At 63.3% G+C, this 24,339-nt stretch overlaps 2 protein-coding genes across 2 annotated transcripts in view; both read left to right on the top strand.

Annotated features, from left to right (window-relative positions):
* CALU (calumenin) overlaps positions 1 to 24,339 on the top strand; it is a 130,417-nt gene that overhangs the window by 81,620 nt on the left and 24,458 nt on the right. The gene's annotated exons all lie outside the window — the stretch shown is intronic.
* TNPO3 (transportin 3) lies at positions 1,271 to 24,334 on the top strand. The gene is made up of 23 exons (XM_066995605.1): positions 1,271 to 1,489; positions 5,624 to 5,824; positions 6,859 to 6,932; positions 7,365 to 7,521; positions 9,840 to 9,983; positions 11,678 to 11,853; positions 13,078 to 13,216; positions 13,974 to 14,120; positions 14,528 to 14,635; positions 15,090 to 15,181; positions 17,225 to 17,364; positions 17,455 to 17,646; positions 19,246 to 19,337; positions 19,817 to 19,893; positions 20,113 to 20,173; positions 20,444 to 20,584; positions 21,040 to 21,156; positions 21,520 to 21,614; positions 21,762 to 21,918; positions 22,584 to 22,751; positions 22,943 to 23,055; positions 23,793 to 23,884; positions 23,972 to 24,334. Exons 1-22 carry the CDS (start codon positions 1,364 to 1,366, stop codon positions 23,851 to 23,853), a joined length of 2,778 nt encoding a protein of 925 aa, XP_066851706.1. The 5' UTR covers positions 1,271 to 1,363; the 3' UTR covers positions 23,854 to 23,884; positions 23,972 to 24,334.

The following is a 24,339-nucleotide window of genomic DNA, read 5'->3' as shown; positions in this document are numbered from 1 at the left end:
ACTGGGACAACTGGGTAACTGGGGCAACAGGACAATGGGGAAAGCTGGGTAACTAGGACAACTGGATAACTGGGATAACTGGGACAACTGGATAACTGGGATAATTGGGATAACTGGGACAGCTGGGTAACTGGGATAACTGGGACAACAGGGATAACTGGGACAACAGGGATAACTGGGACAGCTGGACAATCAGATAACTGGGATAACTGGGATAACCAGATATCTGGGACAGCTGGGAACTGGGTTAACTGGGACAACTGGATAACCAGGATAACTGGGACAACTGAGTAACTGGGACAACTGGATAACTGGGATAATTGGGGTTACTGGGACAACTGGACAAATGGATAACTGGGATAACTAGCATAACTGGGACAACTGAATAACTGGGTAATTGGGATAACTGGATAACTGGAATTATTGGGATAACTGGGATAACTGGGATACTTGTGACAACTGGACAACCAGGTAACTGGGATAACCAGATAACTGGGATAGCCAGGAACTGGGATAACTGGGACAACTGGGATAACCAGGATAACTGGGAAAATTGGGATAACTGGGATAATTGGGATAACTGGATAACTGGGATAATTGGGACAACTGAGTAACTGGGTAACTGGATAACTGGGATAATTGGGATAACTGGGACAACTGGACAACCAAGTAACTGGGATAACTGAGATGACCAGGTAACTGGGATAGCCGGGAACTGGGATAACTCGGATAACTGGGAACTGAGATAACTGGGATAACCAGATAACTGGGACAGCTGGGTAGCTGGGATAGCTGGGATAACTGGGATAGCTGGGATAGCTGGGATAACTGGGTAGCTGGGATGGCTGTTAACTGGGCTAACTGGGATAGCCGGACAACCAGCTAACCGGACAACCAGCTAACTGGGCTGACCGCTAACTGGTCATACTGGGCGAACTGGGCGAACTGGGCCGCCCCCCAGCGGCCGCCCCTCACGGCCCCGCCCCCCCGCTTCCCGCCGCCTCCCTTCCGCGTGGGGCCGCGGCGCACCCGGCCCCCTTTGCCCGCCGCACCCCCGGCACCGCAGCGCCACCGTTCCGGCCCCGAACGTTCCGGCCCCCTCTTTCGGGCCCTACCGGGAACCGCGCGGGCGGCGGCGGCGGCGGGGGAGGGAACCGCGAGAAACGGGGAAAACCTCGGGGCAGGAGCGAAGCGGCTTCGAGGCCGGGAAGCGGCGGGGGAGGCGGCGGTGCGGGGCGAGGTTTCCGGAGGGGGGGCGGGGGGGCCGTTTTGCGGTTGCACCGCCGCGTCCCGGTACCGGCGCGGGGCCAGGAGATGGCGGCGGGCGGCGGCGGGCGGCGCTGAGGGCGGCCGAGGAGGCGCCATGGAGGGCGGCGGGGCCAAGCCCAGCCTGCAGCTGGTCTACCAGGCCGTGCAGGCCCTCTACCACGACCCCGACCCCAGCGGCAAGGAGCGGGCGAGCTGCTGGCTGGGAGAGCTGCAGCGATCGGTCAGCGGCGGGCGGGGGGGCACCGGGGGGGCACCGGGAACGGGGACGGGAACGGGGCGGGGGGGGGGGAAGGGGATAATGGGGTTTGTGGGGGGGGAGGGAGTGGGCCTGGGGGGTTGGGCACCGGGCATGGCGTTGGGGGGGGCTCGGGAAGGGGCCTGGGGGGGCCCCGGTTAGGGCCTGGGGGGGGGGTCCCGGGTATGGGGTTTGGGGGGGGCCTCCGGGATTTGGGGTCTGGGGGGTCAGGAACAGGCCGGGGGGGTTGGGCACCGGGTATGGGGTTGGGGGGGCTCAGGAAGGGGCCTGGAGGGGAGCCCGGTTAGGGCCTGGGGGGGGGGGGGGTGCCGGGTATGGGGTTTGGGGGGGGGGGCCTCTGCGATGTGGGGTCTGGGGGGTCAGGAACAGGCCTGGGGGGTCCTTGGGTCCGGTCGGGTCGGGAGATCCCGGATATGGGGTCTGGGGGGGGGTCAGGAACGGGCCCAGGGGGGTGGGTACCGGGTATGGGGTTGGGGGGGGGGAATTTGGGATGTGGGGCCGGGGGGGGGTCAGGAACAGGCCTGGGGGGTCCCCAGGTTCTGGTCGGGTCGGGAGATCCCGGATATGGGGTCTGGGGGGGGGGTCAGGAACGGGCCCGGGGGAGTGGGTACCGGGTATGGGGCTGGGGGGGGGGGGGGGGGCTCTGATATATGGGGTCTGGGGGGGGCCCAGGAACAGCTCTGGGGGGATCCAGGGTCGGGTCGGGAGCTCCACGATATGGGGTGTGGGGGGGCTCGGGAACGGGCCTGGGGGGTGGTCCCGGATATGGGGTTTGGGGGGGGGCAGGGTTAGGGTTAGGGGGGGCTCTGGGATATGGGGCCTGGGGGAGGTTCCAGGAACAGGCCTGGGGGGGGGGGGGAGTTCTGGGGTGTGGGGGGGTCCTAGGGTCAGGTTTAGGGGGAGGGCTCTGAGATAAGGGGTTTGGGGGGGCCCTGAGGAATGGGGTTACTGGGGGGGTGGCTCTGAGATACGGAGTTTGGGGGGCTCCAGTGATATCGGGCTTGGGGGGGGGGGCAGGATCAGGTTTGGAGGGGACACGATATGGGGTTTGGGGTTGTGCTGGGGGGGGGGCGTCCAGGATATGGGGTTTGGGGGGGCTCCAACAGGAACAGGGCAGGATTGGGCTGCGGGGGCGGTGTCTGTTTTTTTTGGGTTGGGAGGGGACCCTCATGACGTTGGCTTCGGGGGGGTCCGGGGATTGTCCTTGGGGGGGGCTCCGGCACCGCCGCCTGCTTTGGGTTCGCTCGGGTCGGGCTCCGCCGATCCCCCCGGTTCCCCACCCTGCACCCCCAGCACCACCCCGAGCCTTCCCCCGTTGCCCCCAGCGCCCACCCCCGGGACAGCCCCGGTGCCCCCCCCACCCCCCTGCAACCCCACGGGGCCGACCGGGGAGCTCCCCGAGCCCCGTTCCGGCCATCCCATATTAATTCCCCTTTTTCCTTCCCGGAGGGGAGCTGCGTGGCAGCGCCCCCGGGGGCACGGCCCAGCACCCCCAGCTGAGCCCGACCCCCGGTCCCCAAAGGAGCACCCCAAAAACCAACCCCGCTGTCTGAGAGCGGTGCTCTGGCAGCTCGGGGCCTCTCCCAGCCCCCAAAAACCTCTCCCTAACCCCCCCGACCCCCTCCGTCCCGGCCCCAGCGGGGTCTCGGGGAGCGGCCGGGGCTTTCGGGGGGAGGAGGAAACCCCAAATCCCTTCGCCCCTCGCTTCCAGAGACGTCCCGGGGGGCTTCTGCGGCGCGCTCCAAGCGATTATTTAGGGTCCGGTGAAGCACCGAGCGGGGCTCGTTTCGGTGCCCGGCCTCTCCGGGCGCCTCGGAAGCAGGAATAATTTTTTTTTAGCCGCAAACCGCTTCGATGATTTCCTTATGGCCAACGTGACGCGTCCCCAGGTGTCCCGATGGCTTCCGTCACTCGTCGCGGCGCTCCGGAGGCTGGCGGTGCCCGGCCTCGGTCTCCGGCCCCATTTCGTGCCCTCTGGCCGCTCGTTATTCGTGGGGCGAGCCCTGCCGTAACGAGGCAAATCGTGGGAGAGTTTGGGGCTCGTTCGAGCCGAAAAGTCAGCCCCAAACGCCGGGGTTTAACTCGTTTCGGATGCGCTCGGTCCCCCTGAGCCTGATGCCCTGTGAGCGTGTCCCCGTCAGCTCGTCCGTGCGGCGCCTGGTGTCTTTGGCGAGGGGTTGCCGCAGCCCGGGGCGCGGTTCGGTGCTGGTCTGGAAGGGTTTGGGGTGTGCTTGCGGGGATTTCGGAGAGCTGGAGCTGCAACGGGGCCCGTGGCCGGGCGGGGCTCGCGTAAAGGAGTCAATTCTGGGGCCGTTTTCCCCGGATCCGTCCCCGAGGCTTCCTTGGATCCATCCCCAAGGCTTCCTTGGATCCGTGAGGTTTTTGGCCTCCCCCACCTGAAATAACTCCAGCGCCGCGGGGAAAGGAGCCTCTGGCACGCCTCGACGCTCTGAGCTGCGCTCACCTTGAGCTTTTGTCCTGCTCGGCCGGGTCCTGCCCTGACCCCAAATCCCGGACTCAGGCCGCCGGCGGAGCGCTGGGCGTGTGAAACCCACGGGTTCCCGTCCGTCCCTCGTGCCCTGCCGCGAGGACGTGGCTTGCTCCAGACGGTCGGTGCCCACCAGGACATCCAGCGGCCCCTTTTTGGCACGGCCGAAGGCGCCTCGGGTCCTGCCGGGGACGTGCCGGGGCCCTCCCGCGGTGCAGAGAGATGTGGTTGCGCCGTTCCTCGGCCCCGCGCAGCGTTCCCGTGGCGGAGACGCGGAGCAGGACGGGGAAGGGGGCTCGGGGCCACCCCGGGGTTGTGCTTTATTCTTACGATTATTTTTTAACCCCGCTGCTCCGACGCCTCTCCTGGACCTCGGTGCCTCCGGGACGGGCGCCGCACCTCGGTCGGCCCTCGCGGGACGAGCGTTGGGGCAAAACGAGGAGAAAACCCCTAAAAATGTTGCGGATGCTCCCGCTTCGAACCTCCCGGGGGCTCCAACACGATTCGTCCCCAAACCAACGCCTTCTCCCGCGCCCGCGGGCAGAGCGGGCAGAAACGCCGCTGTTTGTGGGCAGGGATTTCTCCGTTTTTTGTGGCTTTTCTTCCCCCCGGGCCCCGTACGCCCGCGTCTCCTCCTGCTGCGGCCCTGTAAACGCCCGGCTCGCGTTTCAGAGCCGCGCTGAGCGCCAGCCCCAGGCGCTGCGCGCCCGCCTTCGCCTCGGGGACCTGCCCGCGTTTGTCCCTTCCTCGGCCAGGGCTGGAGCGGGCACTGGGGCTCGTGCTCCTTCTCCCCTGGCTTAATTCTCGGCCCCCCCAAAATATTTTTGGAGGCTCCGCCGTGAAGCTGGGCGGCAGAAGACAGCCTGAGGCGCAAAAGCAGGGCCTCAGGGACGGGGGGACTTGAATTCACAAGCAGAGCCGCGGACCCCGGGCGCTTTGTGGTTGTGGCGCCGGGCTGGAAAGTGGGGCTGGCCCCTCCTCTAACCCCCCGGGAATACTCGGGGGTCCTTCGCCCCCCAAAACGTCCCCAGATCTCCTAAATTCGGCTGCGCTCTGGGCGGTCTCACCCCCCTCGTGGTGAGCTTCGTCCTCCTCCTCCGGAAAGTTGCGCCCGGCGGCACCGTGCTCCCGCGCCGCCAGGGCCCTGGGTCAGTGCTGCAGGAACTGCAGTTCCCAGTTAGTCTACCAAATCCCGCTGGTTTCCGGAGCAGGATTTCTCCTCTGCCGTACCGAGAGTCCCCTCGGAGAGCCCACTGCCTGACTTACTTCAGCCCTCGAGGGGTTCGGGTCGTTTCCGAAGGAGCTGCGGGAAATCCGGGCACGAGGGGGCAGCTGCCCCGAGCGCCGCCGGTGCCGAGCGATCCCAAAAGCAGCGCTAATCGCGCTGTCCTCGCCCAAACGGGAATTGTGTGGAGGGTGCCGGGCACCGGTCTGCCCGCTGCAGGCGTTGCGTGGCCGTCCCCAGCCCGGCACCGTTGTCACCACGGCTTGAGGTTTAGGGGCGGCGTGGGCTTTTAGGGTGGAAATTGTGGGAGGGGAGGTGTCAGCAGGGATCCGGGCCGGCTCCCGTCCCCGCGCGGGGAGCCCCCTGACGCCGCGGCTCGCCGCAGGTGCACGCCTGGGAGATCTCGGACCAGCTGCTGCAGATCCGGCAGGATGTGGAGTCGTGCTACTTCGCGGCGCAGACCATGAAGATGAAGATCCAGACGTCCTTCTACGAGCTCCCCACCGACTCGCACGCCTCCTTGCGGGACTCCTTGCTCTCCCACATCCAGAACTTGAAAGACCTCTCGCCGGTCATCGTCACCCAGGTAGGCGCTGCGCTCCGCGGCCAGCCCCGGGGCCGCCCCGGGGGTTAACCACGGCCGGCTCCGTCCCGGTCGGGGGCAGCTGGTGGCCAGGCTCCGTCCTTTCTTGGCGCAGGAGCACCCGACACCACGGGTCCTGCTGCTTGCGGCCACCTCCACCTTTGCCACCGCTGATTTTTCTCCGAGCCAAAGCCCTCGGGTGTCCCCCGGCCGCTTCCCCTCCAGCTCAGAGCCAGGCTGCAGGCAGCCGGCCGCCTCTCCCAGCGCAGGATCCTCTGCCCTTGCTCGTTGCCGATTCCTTTATTTGCCACCCCCTTTATGTCCCTGCTGGGAGACGGAGGGAGCGGGGAGAGCCGTTCCCGGGGCGTCTTCCTGCGCTCAGCGTGGGGGCGCGGTGTCGAGCTGCCCCGCATGGACGGGCTGCTTCTCTCTGGGAAATCCCTTCCTGCCCGTTGTCGTCTGATCCACCCAGCCCTGCGCGGCCTGGGGCAAGGCTTTAAATCTTTAAATAACCCGGCGGAGAGGGTCACGCGCTCCCGTTGGGCGGTGCTGCTCCGCAGATGATGGGGACGATAATTCTTAATTTACTTTTTTTCCAATACCCGAGACCTTGGTTGAGCTGGTGGCGCTGGCAGAACTCTAAATGAAGGGAGCTGGCAGCACACCTCCTGCCTTCAAAAGCCTGAAATGATTTTCTCTGGCTGGGAAAGATGGGGACAGAGGTGTGTGACGGCACGGGGGGGGTCGGGCTTTGTTCCCTGCTCGGCACAACCGCGTGCGGCGCCTCCGGAGGAGCCAAGGGGCCGGCACGGCTGTGCCGGGAGCACCCGATGAGTAGAGTTTTGGAAATTTTGGGACTCCCTGTGGCTAAATTCGGCAGCAGCAAAGCGTAAGGTGCCGATACCGCTCGGGCAGCCCCTTTCCAAAGGGACTGTGCGTGGCGTGGGGCCCGGCCGTGCACATGCGGTGGGTCTCCGGCACGCTTGGGTGGGTTTTGGCGGTCGCCGCTCTGAGCTGTGTTCTCTCTCCCCTTCCAGCTTGCTTTAGCGATAGCAGACCTTGCCCTGCAGATGGCTTCTTGGAAAGGCTGCGTGCAGACACTGGTTGAAAAGTAAGTCACGTTTACGGCGTTAAACTCCGAATTATTCGCGGAGTGAGCAGCAGCGGGAGGACCCGCGTCGGTCCACGTGGTCCGACGACAGGGGGGTTTTTGTCTCCCGATCAATAACGCGAAGTGCCTCGGATGGCCGGAGGAGAGGCTGCTCACGGCCCTGCGTGATGGAACACGCGGCTCCCTGAGCCTCGGGGGCTTTTCTCATCCCTGCTTTGTTACCTTCCAACCCCTCGCAGCGTTATCCCGCTGTGCAGGACCGAGCAGCAAGGTCGGGTTGTTTGCCACCGCTGCGCAGCGCCCCGGGCTCGCCATTCGCGTCCGGAGGCGTTCCCTTTACCTGCCCGATTTTGCTCACGATGGCTGATTTCACCAATTCCACCAATTCCGGCTGCCGCCCGCCTTCACCCCTCGTCCGTTTTCTCCTCCCAGGTACAGCAACGACGTCACGTCGCTGCCCTTCCTGCTGGAGATCCTCACGGTGCTGCCGGAGGAGGTCCACAGCCGGTCCTTGCGCATCGGGGCCAACCGCCGCACCGAGATCATAGAGGACTTGGCTTACTACTCCAGCACGGTCGTCTCGCTGCTGGTAAGAGCGGTGGCGCGCGGTGGCCGGCTGCTCAGGGAGCTCGCGCAGCCGCTTCTCCCTCTCCGCGTCACCAAGTCAGGTTGCTCCAGGCTGGGCGTGATCAAAGCTGGAGGAAAAAAAAAAAAAAAAAGGATCAAAACTTCTTTTATAGGGCCTGGTGCCGAGCAGATGAAAGTCCCAGCCAGTCACAGTCAGGTTCCTGTTAGTGCTGGGCTGAGAAATGAGGGAGTTACGGTGTTTTTGTCCTCTCCGTTGGGCTCCCCACTGCCCTCTCTCCACTCCGCTATCTGGTGGCGCAGCGTGGAGGCTCCTGGAGGTGCCCGAGGCCAGGCTGGACGGGGCTGGGGGCAGCCAGGGCTGGTGGGAGGGATCATTCCTGCAGCAGGGATTGGAGTTAGATCATCTTTGAGGTCCCTGCCGACCCAAACAGCTCCGGGATTCGTCTGGCACTGAGTAAGTTCAGGAAAATGCCTTCAATCTCACAACTGGGGTCCGGTGGGTGGCTGGGACCTGGCTCCTGCGCAGGCTGCGGTAATTTGGGGTTACCCCATGGCTAAACGAGAGTACCCCAGCCCGTTTCGGGGCGGGTGTGCACACACACGTGTTGTCACCGACCTGTTAGAAGGGCGTTCAGGTCCTTAGGGACTCTGCTTTCTCTTCTCGTGCCCCTTGCAGCACGGTACGCTCCCGATTCTCACCCTCGTGCGACCAGCTGAGGCTACGTATTTAGCCCCGCGGCGTGTTCGGTACTGCCTGCGTGGCTTTGCCGTGACCGCGTTCAAACTGTCCCCGTGGCAAGGCCGGGCAAACCTCCTTGTTTGTCCCCGGGGGCTCCCCCTTTCACACTGCCTGCGATCCGGGTGCTGGGAGCCTCAAAACGGGGCGAGCTGGGGGAGCAGAGGGTGAATCCTGCCTGCTCCGTGCTGGCTCCCTCCTTTCCTGAGAGACTTGTCGTGTCCTTCGGCGTTATTTGAGTCCCGTAGACGAGCAGCCAGCCTGATCCCCTGGCTCAAATGAAGCCCGCGCCCTAACTTCTTGAGCTTCCCGTTAGTTTTCACCATTTCACGGTGCGTATTTAAAGAGGGAAAGGTAACGCGCCCCCTCTCACCCTCTCCTTTCTGGGGAGAGGAGCGGTCGTTTCCCCTCATCAGCCGAATCCTCGCTATCAAAGGCAGGAGGAACCTCAGTTTGTAGGATCCCGAGCCTGTAGGATCCTCGGTCTGTAGGATCCCCCACGACAAGCGCAGCCTGTGCTCGGCCGGGCTTTTTGGTGCCATTTCACCGAACGGCAGAATCACAAGGAGCTGCCGCGTCTCCCCTGGGTGTGTGCGTGCCTGCCGGCTGCGCTTTGGGTTCCCTCTCACCAAAGAGCAAAACTTGTGGGCATTGCTTTCGCGTGTGAGATCTCTCCGTGTCGCTCCCAGCCCCGGCACAGGAGCGGGCAGGGTGTCCTGCCCCTTCTTCCGTCCCCTCGTGCCCCTCAGATGTCGCTGACACCCCTCTGACCCCCGTCCTTCCCTCCCCGGTGGGACCTGCTCTGTGCCGTTACCGCCCCAACCCTTCGGGCAGCTCGCTTCCATCGCTTTGTTGTCCCCGCAGCTGGGCTCAGAAGCCCCTTTGCCCTGTGCTTCTCCGTCCCGGCATCTGTAGGAGGTTCTGTTCAGCTCCTGATGGGGCAGGAGGTGGCTTCGAACTAACAGGGGAGGTTTGGATTAGATAGGAGAAGAAATTCTTTATTACGGGGGCAGTGAGGCCCTGGCGCAGGCTGCCCCGAGGAGCTGGGGGTGCCCCATCCCTGGGGGTGCCCAAGGCCAGGCTGGACGGGGCTGGGGGCAGCCTGGGCTGGGGGCAGGGGTCGTGCCCACGGCAGGGGCTGGAACCAGCTTGCTCACCTCTGAGGTCCCTGCCGACCCAAACCCTTCTATTCGGGATTCCCCTGCAGCTTTTCTCGGAAACCCCCCGCCCAGGCACTTTAACTTTGCCTGAGGAGCAAAATTCAATTTCCCACGTAGGATTCGGGTGCTAAAATCACTTTTCTGAGTTGGAAAATGGGCTTTTAAAAACTTTTGTGGAGACTAGGATGACATGCAACACCCATCTTCAGGATCTGCGTGGGTCCAGCACCGCTGACGGTTCTGCCACCCTTGGAGGGTGAGCACAGCCCGTGCTGCTACCCGCCCCAGGCCCCTGTACCCTGGTGAGCGCCAGGGGTGTTTCTTGGCGTAGAGGCTCCAGGGGGGCTTTCCCGAAGTCATTTTGTGTGTGAAATTACGCGTCGGGGTTGGGGTCCTGAGCAGTTCTTCCTTGTCCCGCCGCAGATGACGTGCGTGGAGAAGGCGGGCAACGACGAGAAGATGCTCATCAAAATCTTCCGGTGCCTGGGGAGCTGGTTCAACCTGGGCGTCCTGGACAGCACCTTCATGGCCAACAGCAAGCTGCTGTCGCTCCTCTTCGAGGTGCTGGTGAGTATTTCTTGCACGCTGCGAGCGGGGGCCTCGTGTACTGGGACAGTGTCGCTCGTAAATCCGAGCGGCGCCGCTTCTCCTCCTGCGGGTACGCAAGGTGAGTTTTGTCCCTCCTGCCCCGAGCAGCAGGAGCCCCGGTTTGGCTGTTGCTGCGAGTTTCTTAGTCCTCGATTTGTTTTTCCGGAGCAAACTCGGACCTGGAGCAGGTCCTGGCACCGGCTCTGGGACCAGAGGGACCCGAGGTGCCTCCGTCGCGGTCCGGGAGGGGGCCTGGATCTCTAAAACCTCGTGGGGCTCCTCCGTAGCGGCACAGAACTGAGCAGCAGAGGTCGACAAAAGGCAGAAAAGCTTCTCTAATCTGGGCTGAAATGTTCCGGGAAAGGCACGGCTCTACCGGAGCCCATCACCCGGGGTGGGCAGAGGAGGTGTGGTGTTGGCAGAGCTTTCGGGAGCGAGCAGGAACGCTACGGGCGGCGCTTCCACCTCTGCAGCCCCCTTCCCGCAGCCGCTGGCAGCCGGCAGAACGCTCCGAGATGGTTTAATTTTCTATTTATATCCCTTCTCCCTGCTCCTGCCCTGCTGATCATCAATTCTGGAACCTGTGCTAGGCGGAGACCTCGTCTGGCTGAAGCAGGAGCCGGGTTCCAGTTTCCTGCGGTGGCTGCAGGAGATTTAAGGGGGTTGCCTCTGGATTCAGAAGCTGTCTGCTTGGAGAAAGCACCAGGCGTTGCTTTCATCTGCTCAGCACTAAAATCACCGCTGCTTTTTTTCTCTGGATTCTCACCAAAACCCTTAGTTCCCTTTCTGGCATTTTGTGTTAGAACAGCAACCAGCAAAGGGGTTTTTGTGGGCACGTGGGAGAGCCCCCAGACCCCGTGGACCAGGGAGGGTTTGGAGAGCCCGGCGGGGCGGCGAAGGAGCGAACGAGGAGCAGGAATTCCCGCAGGAGGGAGGAAGCTCCCGCTGCAAACGAGGGCTGCAAATGAGGGAACCTTCATTTGCATCCGGAGGGAACCTTCATTTGCATCCGTGCCGCAGTGCCGATGAAACCAACGGCAAATGCAAACGAGGGCCCCCCGGTCAGCGGGACAAAGGGCAGACAGTATTGGGGCAGAAACCCGCGCCCTGCGGGACCTTCCCCTCCTGCTGGCGTCGCTTTTAAGCCCGGCGTTTGTCCCGAGGGGCCGCGAGGCTTCGCGGGCTGCCGTCCAGACGCTTTTGAGACCCGGCGCGAGAGGCGCCCGCGGAGCTGCCGCTCCTTTGTCTGCTCTCCCCGCCGCGCCGCGCGCGCTCCTCCTTAGTATGCCGCCCTCGTCTCCCTCCTCAGCTGCTCGGGGCGCCTGCTCGATCAGCCTCGCACCATTTCCTGCTGGGTGGGACCCAAAATGTTCCCCCCAGCACACCACAGCGGTCGATATTCCACGCGTGCTTGTGAGAAACCCTGTCCCCGCAGCGGGGTGCGCGCCCGCGGCGTTTCGCTTCCCTCTGCACCCCGCAGGTTCCTCTTGGTCTTCCTCCCGCTCGCGCCGTGCGTGGTCTGGTTGCGGAGGGGTCGATTTTGGCCTCGGGTGTCTGCGGGCAGGGCAGCGAGGGCTGCGCAGGGGCTGGAGGAAACCCTCCAGGAGCCGCGGTGACGGCAAAAGGGCTTTCCAGCGCCGCCCGGGCTCACTTCTGCTTCTTCTTTCTTGCAGCAACAGGACAAAACTTCGTCAAACCTCCACGAAGCTGCTTCGGACTGCGTGTGCTCGGCCCTCTACGCCATCGAGAACGTGGAGACCAACCTGCCCCTGGCCCTGCAGCTTTTCCAGGGCGTCCTCACCCTGGAGAGTGCCTACCACATGGCCGTGGCGCGGGAGGACTTGGACAAGTAAGTAAACTGGCAGCCCGGGCTGCGCCCGGAGGGAAGGAGAGCGACAGTAATTAACTGCCCGTGCCTGTCCCCGGCTATTTTTGGAGCCCGTGCTGTTCGCTGCGGCGCTCCGAAGCCTCTCATGCAAACCAGCGGCTGCAAGCAAAGCGAGCTGGTGGATTCCCCGCCCCGGTGCAGCGCCGTGTGCCCCAGGGTGGCGCTCTGCTGGCCTTTCATCGTGGCCAGAAGGGACAAACCCTAAAATCCTGCAGCCTTCCTGCCCCAAAAAGCCCTGAAAAGCACACCAAAAGCCGTGCTGGCTGCCCTCCAACCAGAGACCCCCCTCTTCTCCACCTCCACCGACCCTTTATCAATAAAACACCGGTAGCGTTCGCTCTTCCTTCTGGCTGCCGCTGTCACGGGGCTGCCCTGGCACCCCCCCAGCTCCCTCCTTGCACGCCGACGTCTCCTCTCCTTCCACGACCGTCCTTCGTCCGGCTGCTCCGGTGTCCCGGTGACACGGGACCAAACGCCCCAGGTCCCGCTCCGCTCCGTTCCTCTCGATTTAAAGCGTCGTGGCTGGGCACAGCCCGTTTGGGGTGAGCCCACCCCGTGGTCAGCCCGTTTCCCTCCAGCTTCCATTTTAAAACTAAAGAGGTTTGGGATGCTTTTGGGGGTGGAGGCTGCTGTCCCGCTGTTTCCACCCCGGGGACTTTGAGCTCCTCGTGCCCCAGCGGTTCTCACCTGGCCCCTGCTCACTCCGTGGGTGGACGAGGTCCAAATAATGTGTACCTTCGACCAGGAGGAGTTCAAAGCTTCTGCCGTAGAATCACAGAGTCATTAGGGTTGGAGAAGCCCTCCAGGATCACCTGGTCCAACCGTCCCCCTCCCACCAATGTCACCACCAAACCACGTCCCCAAGCACCACGTCCGACCTCTCCTTGAACACCCCCAGGGACGGTGACGCCACCACCTCCCTGGGCAACCCGTCCCAACGCCTGACCGCTCTTTCTGAGCAGAAATGTCTCCTCGTTTCCAACCTGAACCTCCCCTGGCACAACCTGAGGCTGTTCCCTCTGGTCCTGTCACTGGTTACCTGTGAGCAGAGGCCGACCCCCAGCTCCCCACAACCATGTGGGGACTGCTGCAGCACCCGAGAGCTCCCATCACCGGCACATCCGGGGCGCGCCACCCGCACGGACGCACCTGGAACATTTCTCACCCCGTTTCTCCCCTCACCAGGGTGCTCAATTACTGCCGCGTGTTCACTGAGCTCTGCGAGACCTTCCTGGACAAGATAGTCTGCACGCCGGGCCAAGGGCTGGGCGACCTGCGCACGCTGGAGCTGCTGCTGATCTGCGCGGGCCACCCGCAGTACGAGGTGGGTGCGCCTTGCCCCGTCGCCAAAATTCGCTCGGCCGAGGCCGAGGCGGTGGGAAATCATCCTGGCGGGGGGCTGGGGGCTTCGTCCTCTCGGCTTAAACCTCGCGGGGCTGCAGCGTAGCTCCTGCTGGCTTTGTCTTCCCAGGCAGATAAAGCAGGGTGGGCGCTTCGTGGGTGCCATCGTGCCAGCACCCCAACCCCCTCTGTGGGTCCCCATCGTGCCAGCACCCCGGTCCCCATCATACCAGCACCCCAGCCCCCTTTGTGGTCCCCATCGTGCCAGCACCCCAGGAACCTTTTTGTGGGTCCCCATTGTACCAGCGCCCTGGTCCCCATCGTGCCAGCACCCTGGTCCCCTTTGTGGTCTCCCTTGGCCCTAACCTTGTGCTCAGGAGGACCCACAGCTCCCCAAAAAAAACCCCAAAAGGCCAGTGGGGACACAGATTTATCGTTGGCAGGAGCGGCTGACGTGAAGTTTGGAGCGACAGCCCCCTTTGATTTTCTGCTTTGATTTTACTTTTTCAGAGATCATTTTTGCTTTCTTCGGAGGGCTGGCGGCAGGCTTTCAGGCTGACTCTGGGTTTAAAACCCCCCTGTTACGTGACCAGCAGCAGGGCCACGTTTTCTCGTGGCCCGAAGAAGCCTTGCTGCCGTTGGAAATTTGTGCGACCCCCCGGGGGCACCCCCGGAGCTCGGGGCGCAGCGCCAACACCCCGGTGGTGACGCGCCGCTACCTTTTGTTGCTTCCTGCCCAGGTTGTGGAAATCTCCTTCAATTTCTGGTACCGGCTGGGGGAGCACCTGTACAAGACGGACGACGCCGTGATCCACAGCATCTTCAAAGCCTACATCCAGCGCCTGCTCCACGCGCTGGCCAGGCACTGCCAGCTCGACTCGGACCACGTAAGGGTGGGACGGCTCTCCCCCCGGGGGCTGCAGGGCCCTGCAGGTGGCGGTGCCACAGCTGTAATTGCAGAGAGAGGGCTGAGAGTAATTAAAGCTGCTGTCTGGCACCTCCTTTCGTCAGGTCGGCAGAACTCTCTGGCATCTCGATGGCGCCGTCCTCCTCTCTCTGCTCTGTGCCTCGTCCCCTGCGCGCGGGGCGGCCGTCGGGGCGCGTTGCGCGCGCTGGGGGAGCTCTTGGTGCACTGCTCCCCCCCCCTAAAATCCCCTCCAGTCTCGCTCTGCCGGGAGAGAGGGGAGCAGGGACGGGTTTCTCTTCTGAAATACGATTGCTGCTCGTGTGCCGGCGTGGCCGAGGGGCCCCCCGGAGCTGCCGTAACGCCTCTGCTCTCTGTGCCCTCCTCTAGGAGGGCGTCCCCGAGGAGACGGACGACTTCGGGGAGTTCCGGATGCGGGTCTCGGACCTGGTGAAGGACCTCATCTTCCTGGTGGGCTCGGTGGAGTGCTTCGCTCAGGTGGGTCCTCCCCGCTCACCGACCGCGCCGAGACCTCGCCGGGCCCCCTCGGCTCTGCCCTCCCGGCCTCCCCCGAGCCCGGTGGCTTTGCCCCACGCTGCCGGCCCCGTGGGAGGCCTTGTGTCACACCGTGCGCCTCCTGGCTCTCATCCAGGCCTCGCCGCAGCCCCGGGCAGCGTGTCTGCTGCTGGGCCGGGCCCTGGGGGCCTTCAGGGCAGGGAGGAGGCCCCCCCACGCACACATATCGCCTCCTCGAGCACAAGGAAGAGGCTGAGAGAGGTGCCGGGGATGTTCTGGGGGGAGCAGCTTGGGCAGCTCTCACATTTCGAGGGTCCCAAAGCAGCCGGGTGCTCTGTGGCCAGCAAGGTTTTGTCTTGGCGGGGGGGACACTGGGTGCTGCACACCCCTGGGCTGCGATCGTGGCTCCTTTTGTGACCGGTTCTCCTCCCCGCAGCTCTACGCCACGCTGAAGGACGGGAACCCGCCCTGGGAGGTGACGGAAGCTGTCCTCTTCATCATGGCCTCCATCGCCAAGAGCGTCGACCAGTGAGTGCCGGCGGCCCTGCGGCCGTGGGCTCCTCCCGGGCCCTGGGGTTTGCCCAGTATCCCGAGGACACTGGTGGGGTTGTGCTTTCCTAGGCAGAAGAAAGTGGGGTTCACGCGTTTAAAACCTGCTTCGGCTCAAGCAGGACGTTGAGGAGCGTGGCACAGCACCCCCCTGCCCGTGGAGGTCCCCGGGGCTGGGGTCTCCAATTCCCAGCTGGGGACAGGACCCAGGATGGAACTGGGACTGCGGGAAGCGGCCGGACCCCTCGGGGCGTCCTTTTCTGCGTGCTCCTTGCGCTTTTTTAACGCTTTTCTGCGTCAAGGCCGCTCCGCCCGGCGTTATCTCCGGTTCTATTTCTGCTTCGCCTCCCAGAGCGCCAGCCTCCCCCTGACCTTGCGCCTCCGGGGCTGGGGATAAACCGGGAGCCCGGCCCCGCTCTCCCACGAGAGGGCAGGCGGTGCCGGCGCCGTGGTGGCCACCGGCAGGGGCTGGGAGCCGGGGATGCGCTGGCTGGGGATCGGCAGCAGCCTCCCGGCAGGGAGCGGCCTCCTGGCAGCCTGGGCAGCGCTCGTCGGCTTCGTTCTCGTGCCTCGGGCACCTCAGCGCGGGCGTCTTGCCGTCCCCAGCTTGGTTTAGTGACGCCAGAGGTGCTGCCTGCCTGGGTCCCGGCTTCGGTCCCTCCCGTGCCTGTGTCTGGGGCACCCAGCGCGCCCCGGCTGCCCCGAGTGCCCAGCGGGGTGCTGAGCCTGCAGGCCTGAGGCCGGGGAGCCCAGCGGGTGCGGTAAGCCCGACCCGGGCTGTGCGGGGCTTGCATTTCCAGCAGGGTTGGTTCTGGGACTCCCTTTCCAGCCCAGCACCTCCTGGGGTTGCGTTTCCACCTGTGGATCCTCTGCGATTCCATTTCTACCTGGGGTTACCCTGCGATTCCCTTTCCACCCAGGGATCTTCTGTTGATTTCGTTTCCACCCGGGGATATTCTGTCTTTTATTCCCGCCAGGGTTTATTCTGTGATTTCATTTCCACCCGGGGTTATTCTCTGATTTATTTCCACCTGGGGTTATTCTGTGATTCCCTTTCCACCTGGAGATATTCTGTGATCCCCTTTCCACCCAGGATTACTCTGTGATTTATTTCCACCCAGGGATCTTCTGTAATTCCCTTGCCACCCGGGGTTATTCTGTGATTCCACTTGCAGCCAGGTTTATTCTGTGGCTGTGTTTCCAACCCAGGATGTTCTGTGATCCCCTTTCCACCCGTGGATCTTCTGTGATCTGTTTTCACCCAGGGTTATTCTCTGATTCCCCTTCCACCCGGGGTTACTCTGTGATTTTATTTCCACCTGGAGATATCCCGTGATTCCATTTCCACCCGGGGTTATCCTGTGATTTATTTCCACCGGGGTTTATTCTCCGATTTATTTCCACCCGGGGTTACTCTCTGATTCCCTTTCCACCTGGGGATATTCTGTGATTCCCTTTCCACTGGGGTTTATTCTGCGATTTCGTTTCCATCCGGGGTCATTCTGTGATTTGTTTCCACCCGGGGTTATCCTGTGATTCCATTTCCACCCAGAGAGATTCTGTGGCTGCATTTCCACCCAGGGATATGCCGTGATTCCCTTTCCACCTGGGCTTATTCTCTGATTTATTTCCACATGGTGTTATTCTGGGATTCCCTTTCCACCCTGGGTTACTCTGTGATTTATTTCCACCCGGGGGATCTTCTGTGGTTTATTTCCACCTGGGGTTACTCTGCGATTCCCTTTCCACCTGGAGATATTCTGCGATTCCCTTTCCAGCCAGGGCCATTCTCCGATTCCCTTTCCACCCGGGGTTACTCTGTGATTTATTTCCACCCGGGGATCTTCTGTGATTTGTTTCCACCCAGGGCTCTGCCCCGTGCCTCCCGTTCCGGCCGGGGTCACCCCACACCTCTATGACCAACCCAGCTCCGCGCAGGGGAGGCTTTGCGGGGGGCGGGGGGGCATCGAGCCGCTTCCCCCATCGGGCCTCATCCCGTCCCTCTGCCTTCCCCCCTCGCAGGGAGAACAACCCGACGCTGGTGGAGGTGCTGGAGGGAGTGGTGCGGCTCCCCGAGACGGTGCACACGGCCGTGCGCTACACCAGCATCGAGCTGGTGGGGGAGATGAGCGAGGTGGTGGACAGGAACCCGCAGTTCCTGGGTGAGTTCCCTCCCGGCGCCCCCCCCCCCCCCCCCATAACGCCGCCGGCCCCCTCTCCCCGCGCTCACCGGCGCCGTCCCCGCTCCGCAGATCCCGTGCTGGGCTACCTGATGAAGGGGCTGTGCGACCGGCGCCTGGCCTCGGCCGCCGCCAAGGCCATCCACAACATCTGCTCCGTGTGCCGGGACCACATGGCGCAGCACTTCAACGGGCTGCTGGAGATCGCCCGCTCCCTCGACTCCTTCACGCTCTCTCCGGAGGCTGCCGTGGGGCTCCTCAAGGGTAAGCGCGGGCAGGGGGCAGCCCCCGACCTGCGGCCTTCGGGCCCGAAGCGCCGTGCGCGCCCGCAGCCGGCCCGAAATCCTGCCCCGGGGCGGGCAGGAGGAGAGGCTCCGGGTCGGTCTGCGTCCCGCGGAGACGCTCGGGACTTGAGATTCGGGGAGGTCTGGAATCGTAGAATCACAGGGGAAAAAAAAAGGTGAGAAAGAGGAAAAAGGAGGGGATTAAAGAAAAAAAAGGGAGGAAAAAGGAGGGGATTAAAGAAAAAAAAACAGAGGGGAAAAAGGAGGGGAAAAAAGGGGAAAAAAAACAGAGGAAAAAGGAGGGGATTAAAAAAAAAGGAGGAAAAAGGAGGGGATTAAAAAAAAAAAACAGAGGAAAAAGGAGGGGATTAAAAAAAGGAGGAGGAAAAAGGAGGGGATTAAAGGAAAAAAAACAGAGGAAAAAGGAGGGGATTAAAAGAAGAAAAAAAAGGGGGGAGGAAAAAGGAGGAGGGGATTAAAAAAAGAAGGAGGAAAAAGGAGGGGATTAAAAAAAAAAGAGGAAAAAGGAGGGGATTAAAGAAAAAAAGAGAGGAAAAAGGAGGGGATTAAAGAAAAGGAGGAGGAAAAAGGAGGGGATTAAAGAAAAAAAAAGGAGGAAAAGGAGGGGATTAAAAAAAACAGAGGAAAAAGGAGGGGATTAGGAAAAAAAAAGAGGAAAAAGGAGGGGATTAGGAAAAAAAAAGAGGAAAAAGGAGGGGATTAGGAAAAAAAGAGAGGAAAAAGGAGGGGATTAGGGAAAAAAGAGAGGAAAAAGGAGGGGATTAGGGAAAAAAGAGAGGAAAAAGGAGGGGATTAGGGAAAAAAGAGAGGGAAAAGGAGGGGATTAGGGAAAAAAGAGAGGGAAAAGGAGGGGATTAGGGAAAAAAGAGAGGGAAAAGGAGGGGATTAGGGAAAAAAGAGAGGGAAAAGGAGGGGATTAGGGAAAAAAGAGAGGGAAAAGGAGGGGATTAGGGAAAAAAAAGAGAGGGAAAAGGAGGGGATTAGGGAAAAAAGAGAGGGAAAAGGAGGGGATTAGGGGAAAAAGGAGGGAAAAGGAGGGGATTAGGGGAAAAGAGAGAGAGGAAAAGGAGGGGATTAGGGGAAAAGAGAGAGGAAAAAGGAGGGGATTAGGGGAAAAGAGAGAGGAAAAAGGAGGGGATTAGGGGAAAAGAGAGAGGAAAAAGGAGGGGATTAGGGGAAAAGAGAGAGGAAAAAGGAGGGGATTAGGGGAAAAGAGAGAGGAAAAAGGAGGGGATTAGGGGAAAAGAGAGGAAAAAAAGGGGAAAAGATCTCCGAGATCACCTCCTCGTGTCGGGGCCTCGGAGGCTCCCAAGGGGCTCGGGTGCCCATCCCTGACAGCGGGGTGGCCGTGGGGCTGAGGGCTTTGTGGTTAAAGGGGTGAAATTAACGTTTTTCCTCTTGTCCATGCTTGTGTTATCGATGCAAGCGGCATCGGTGGCGGTTCGGCTCCGTTCCCGTCCCTGCCACGGAGCGCGTTCCCCTCCTTAAGCCGCAGCGAGGGCGTTTCGGTGCTGCTGGTTCTGATTCCTGGCCCCTTTTCCCCTTTTTTCGGTTTCAGGGACCGCGCTGGTGCTGGCCAGGCTGCCCCTGGAGAAGATCGCGGAGTGCCTCAGCGAGCTCTGCGCCGTGCAGGTGATGGCGCTGAAGAAGGTACGGCCCGGCCCGAGCCCCGTGGCTCCCGGTGCATGCGTGGGGGCTTAAATGGGTTCGAGATGCTGACCTGCGGGATGGGAGGAAACGGTCTGGTCCCCAGAGACCACCGTGTGTGCCTTGAGCTGCCCTGAGACCCCCTCAAACGCGGCCGGCGGCTTCTGTCCTGCTCCAGGTCCCCAAAAGGCAGTGGCCGTGGGGGTCTTTTGGGGCAGAAGTGGGGTCAGGGAGAGCAGGGACCGCTTCGGTGAGCCCAGAGGAGGCTCGGGGTGTGGAGAGGGGAAGGGAAGAGCCCCCCTGAGCTTTCAGAGCAACCCGCCTGCATGTGGCGGAGGCTGGGAGCCGCTCGGGTCCTGGGCAAAGGTTTTCCATGCCGGGAGCTGCAGTGCCGCTCCTGCTGGAACAGAGAAATGTCCTTGGGCTGGAGGGACGCGTTCACGCACACATTCCTGACGTCCCCACGTTTCCCTTTCTTCCAGCTGCTCTCTCAGGAGCCGAGCAACGGCCTCTCCTCAGACCCTACAGTGCCCCTGGACCGACTTGCCGTCATATTTAGGTACGGGGGCTTGCGAGCTGGGGCACGGCCGGCGCTAGTGGCAGCCTCCAGCCCCCCAAAGAGGGGCTGAGCACGGGGTCCCGGCCCCTCCGAGCCTGTTCCCGGCCCCTTCCCCGCAGCCCCAGTGGGTGCTGGGCCTTCCAGCCCCTTTCCTTACCTTTTACACCCCAAACTGATGGCGTAGAGGAAGGGCGGTTGACCTTTCTCTGCCTTTCGCAGGCATACCAATCCCATTGTAGAAAACGGGCAGATCCACCCGTGCCAAAAAGTCATTCAGGAGGTGAGTGCCGGCGGTTTGGGGAATTTGGGGGGGTGGGGGGGGACGTCGGGCAGGGGGACGGTGCCGCTGGGGGTGCCACGCTGTCTTGTCTCCGAGTTGTGGAGCTGAGCTCCCCGCTCCTGCACGGAGCCAATTCACACGCCCCGTAACCAGCACCCAAGGGGCATCTGCCTGCCAGTTTTTGGGTCGATTTGGGCCTTTTTTTCGGTCCGAGGGGTGGTGGCGTCTCGTGTGCCGTTTCCCCCGCTCACCCTTCCCCTCCGCGCCCAGATCTGGCCCGTGCTGTCGGAGACCCTGAACAAACACAGTGCCGATAACCGCATCGTGGAGCGCTGCTGCCGCTGCCTGCGCTTCGCCGTCCGCTGCGTGGGCAAAGGCTCGGCCGCGCTGCTGCAGCCGCTCGTCACGCAGGTACGGGCACGGGGACGCGGCCGGGACGGGCGCCGAGACGCCGGCGCCGCGGCGAGCGCGACAGAAAGCGCCGGCAGCTCCTGCACGAACCCGCGTGGGCGGCAGGGAGCTTTGAACCGCGGGGCAGAGCCGGGCGCTGCCCGGGAGCCCTGCGGTTGTGGCTGCGATTTAAAAGGGATGCGAGGAGACGCCGGCGGCGTGCGGCTCCCTGGGGAGGCAGCGCTGAGCTTGGGGGCCCCCGCGCCCCTCAGGCATAGGCTGGGCTGAGGAACCCACACTCGCTTGAGGTCCCCGCGGTGCGGGGATGCTCCAGAGCACAAGAAGAGACCCGAGGCAGCCCCTGTGCCCCGGGATCTGCCCCCGATAGGGCTGGGGGCTCGCGGCGGTGGCTCTCAGTGGGGGTCCGGAGGCGGTGTTGGCGGCGGGCAGGCGTCACGTCGCGTCTCTCCCCGCAGATGGTGAACGTGTACCGGGCGCACCAGCACTCCTGCTTCCTCTACCTGGGCAGCATCCTGGTGGACGAGTACGGCATGGAGGAGGGCTGCCGGCAGGGGCTGCTCGACATGCTGCAGGTGACCGCCCGCTGCCCTCGCCGGGGGTGCAGCAGGTCCTCTGCGCCTCTGGGACGTGTCCCGTTTGGGGGGGGGAGAGCCAGGTCCCCCGGGTGGTGGCAGCGATGGCCGTGGGGAGAAGCGGGGCTCTGACCCGGTCCCCGTGGTCCGTGCTGGAGATCTGCCCGGGGAGAGGAGGGTTCAGACAGGGGGAGGGCAGCGCGTGGCCAAGCTGGACACCGATGTCCTCTGGGGGGGCTATCAGCACCGCGGGGCCTCGCTGCCTGTCCTCCCTCCTGCCGACGGGGCTGGCTCGAGTCTCAGCAGCCAAGACCACTGTAATGACCGCTAATTGCTGACCGATCCCCGTGCCCCTTCTCCTAGGCGCTCTGCATCCCCACCTTCCAACTCCTCGAGCAGCCCAACGGCCTCCAGAACCACCCGGACACCGTGGACGACCTCTTCCGACTCGCAGCCAGGTTCCTTGCTCCCCTTCACCCCCCTTCTCCTTCCTGGAGCCTTCCCGGCGCCGCCAGGGCAGCGCGCCCGTCCCCGTGGGCAGGCGGAGGAGGCAGGGTCCGGCCGCGTGCCGGTGACCCCCTCGTCCCCCCCCCGTGCCCTCGCAGGTTCATCCAGCGCAGCCCCGTCACCCTGCTGCGCAGCCAGGTGATGATCCCCATCCTGCAGTGGGCCATCGCCGCCACCACCCTGGACCACCGGGACGCCAACTGCAGCGTCATGAAGTTCCTGCGCGACCTCATCCACACCGGGGTGGCCAACGACGTGAGTGTCCCGCGGGGGGGGACGGGACGAGGTCGGCGCCCGTGGGATGCCTTCCTCCTCCGTGTCGGCCGCTGCTGGGCGCACTCAGAGCCCCAGCAGCAGGACGGGGACGTGGCAGAGCGAGGCCGGAGGAGGCCACGAGGATGCTGCAGGGGCTGGAGCCCCTCTGCTGCGGGGCCAGGCTGAGGGAGCTGGGGGTGCTCAGCCTGGAGAAGAGAAGGCTCCGGGGAGAGCTCCCAGTGGGCTGCCGGGGCCCGAAGGGGCTGCAGGAGGGCTGGGGAGGGACTCTGTGCCGGGGGGCAGGGGTAGGGCAGGGGGAATGGCTTTAAACTAACAGAGGGGAGATTTAGATTGGATATTAGGAAGAAATTCTTTAGGTGGTGAGGGTGGTGAGGCCCTGGCGCAGGTTGCCCCAAGGAGCAGGGGCTGCTCCATCCCTGGGGGTGCCCAAGGCCAGGCTGGATGGGGCTGGGGGCAGCTGGGGCTGGGTGGGAGGGGTCGTGCCCATGGCAGGGGCTGGAACTAAATCATCTTTAAATCCCTTCCGACCCAACTCACTCTGTGAATCTCTAATTCCACGAGATGCCCGGGGCGCTGCCCCCCAGACCTGACCGCCTCTCGGCACCCCCTCACCCTCCTCTTATCCCCCCCCCCACCCCCCGCAGCACGAGGAGGACTTCGAGGTGCGGAAGGAGCTGATCGGGCAGGTGATGAACCAGCTGGGCCAGCAGCTCGTCAACCAGCTGCTGCACACGTGCTGCTTCTGCCTGCCCCCCTACACCCTGCCCGACGTCGCCGAGGTGCTCTGGGAGATCATGCAGATCGACCGGCCGGTGAGAGGGGCGGGCGGCGAGGCCCCGGGGGTCCTCCTTGGGCCGGGACCGAAGCTCCAGCACGGTCCCTGGGGTCTTCCTCGCACTGGTGGGACGGGGGCAAATGCTGCTCGGATCGAGCGTGGCTTTCTCCCGGTGCGTCCCGTGGTGCTGAGCCGCTGCCTCTCCTCCTCCTCCTCCTCCTCCTGCAGACATTTTGTCGCTGGCTGGAGAATTCCCTGAAGGGCTTGCCAAAGGAGACGACGGGGGGAGCCATCCAGGTCACACACAAGCAGCTGACAGACTTCCACAAGCAGGTCACGAGGTGAGGCGGCGGGGGGAAAAACCCATCTTGCAAAACCCAGCTCGGGGCGCGGGGGGGAGGGCTGCAGACCCCCCCTTCCGAGGGGAGCCTCACGCCTCTCCCGATGTGTCCTGGCCCAGCCCCAGCGCCCGCATCCTTCCCAGACCATTCCAGCCCGAACCACGCCGCTGGTGCTGAGCGGTGCCCGTCCACGCGGGGCTGCCCCTCCAGCCCCACCGGATCCCTGCGGCCACCCACGGACCCCCCCGAGGGTTTTGGACCCTTCCTGTGCGGGGCATCCTGCACGGCCACGGCTTGTCCCCCCGGCACCGGGTCCCGGTGGGACGTTACCGCCGGCACTGCCCCGGCCGTTCCCAGCGCGGCACGACCGCCGGCTCAGCCTCGCGCCGTGGGGCGCCGGCGGCGTTCCCGGCCCCGACAGGTTTTTCCTCTCCTGCAAACGCGGCGTCGGGGTGCCGGCGCCTTGCGCGCGCCCTGCCCGCGCCTCCCGGTCGCCGATCCCGGCGGGCCAGTCGCTGGGGGATCGATGAGCCCCGCTCCGCGCCCTGGGGACATCAGGGTGGCACCCCGGGGGCTCGCCACTGCCTTCGTGTCCTGGCTGTGTCTGCGCCCCCGCGAGGGCACCTGCCCGGTGCTGGGCATCGCCCAAGCTTTGGGGAAGCCAAAACTGTGACTCATGTCCCCGGCCGGTCCGTGTGTCCGCCCTTCCCCTAACGCAGCCCTCCCTCGCCTTGCAGCGCCGAGGAATGTAAGCAGGTCTGCTGGGCTCTGAGGGACTTCACCCGCCTCTTCCGATAGCTCCGGCACCGGCACGGCGCCTGTCTCCCAGGTAGGGCTGGGGGCTGCCGCGGCGCCCCTCCCGCTGCCCCACGCCACGGTGTCGCCGCCCCCCCTGACCCCCTCCCTCCCCTCCAAGGAATGTCTTTTAATTAGAAGAAGACAGGAAACGAAGAAAACGAGAACGTGTCCCACAATCAGCAACCTTCGTCGCGGCCGAGGGCTTTCACTCGCTCCAGCGCGTCCCGCCAGCCAGGGCAGCCGCGGCCGCCGCGTGCCGGAGGAGGGCTCGGCGCGTCCCGTGCCTGCGCCACGGCCCCGAAACAAGAAAACAAACCAACGGGGGAAAAAAACAAAAACAAAACAAAAAAAATACAAAAACAACAACAAAAACAGAACCACCGGCAGAAAATGAATTTGCCTGGCAGCAAAACAAGAGTGCAAAGTAGAAAACTTTCTGTGAAATGAAAAATAAATAAATAAACGCAAATTCCTTCAGGAACGATG

This window comes from Anser cygnoides, chromosome 1 (assembly GCF_040182565.1).
Source record: "Anser cygnoides isolate HZ-2024a breed goose chromosome 1, Taihu_goose_T2T_genome, whole genome shotgun sequence".
Classification (NCBI taxonomy): Eukaryota; Metazoa; Chordata; class Aves; order Anseriformes; family Anatidae; genus Anser; species Anser cygnoides.
This window is presented reverse-complemented; position numbering and strand designations above follow the sequence as displayed.

Bases quoted from the DNA above. Each gene is read 5' to 3' on its own strand.
- TNPO3 (XM_066995605.1), top strand. From the start codon at position 1,364: ATGGAGGGCGGCGGGGCCAAGCCCAGCCTGCAGCTGGTCTACCAGGCC. The intron at 1,490-5,623 runs GTCAGCGGCGGG...GGCTCGCCGCAG, and splicing joins TGGGAGAGCTGCAGCGATCG to GTGCACGCCTGGGAGATCTC. The intron at 23,056-23,792 runs GTGAGGCGGCGG...CTCGCCTTGCAG, and splicing joins TTCCACAAGCAGGTCACGAG to CGCCGAGGAATGTAAGCAGG.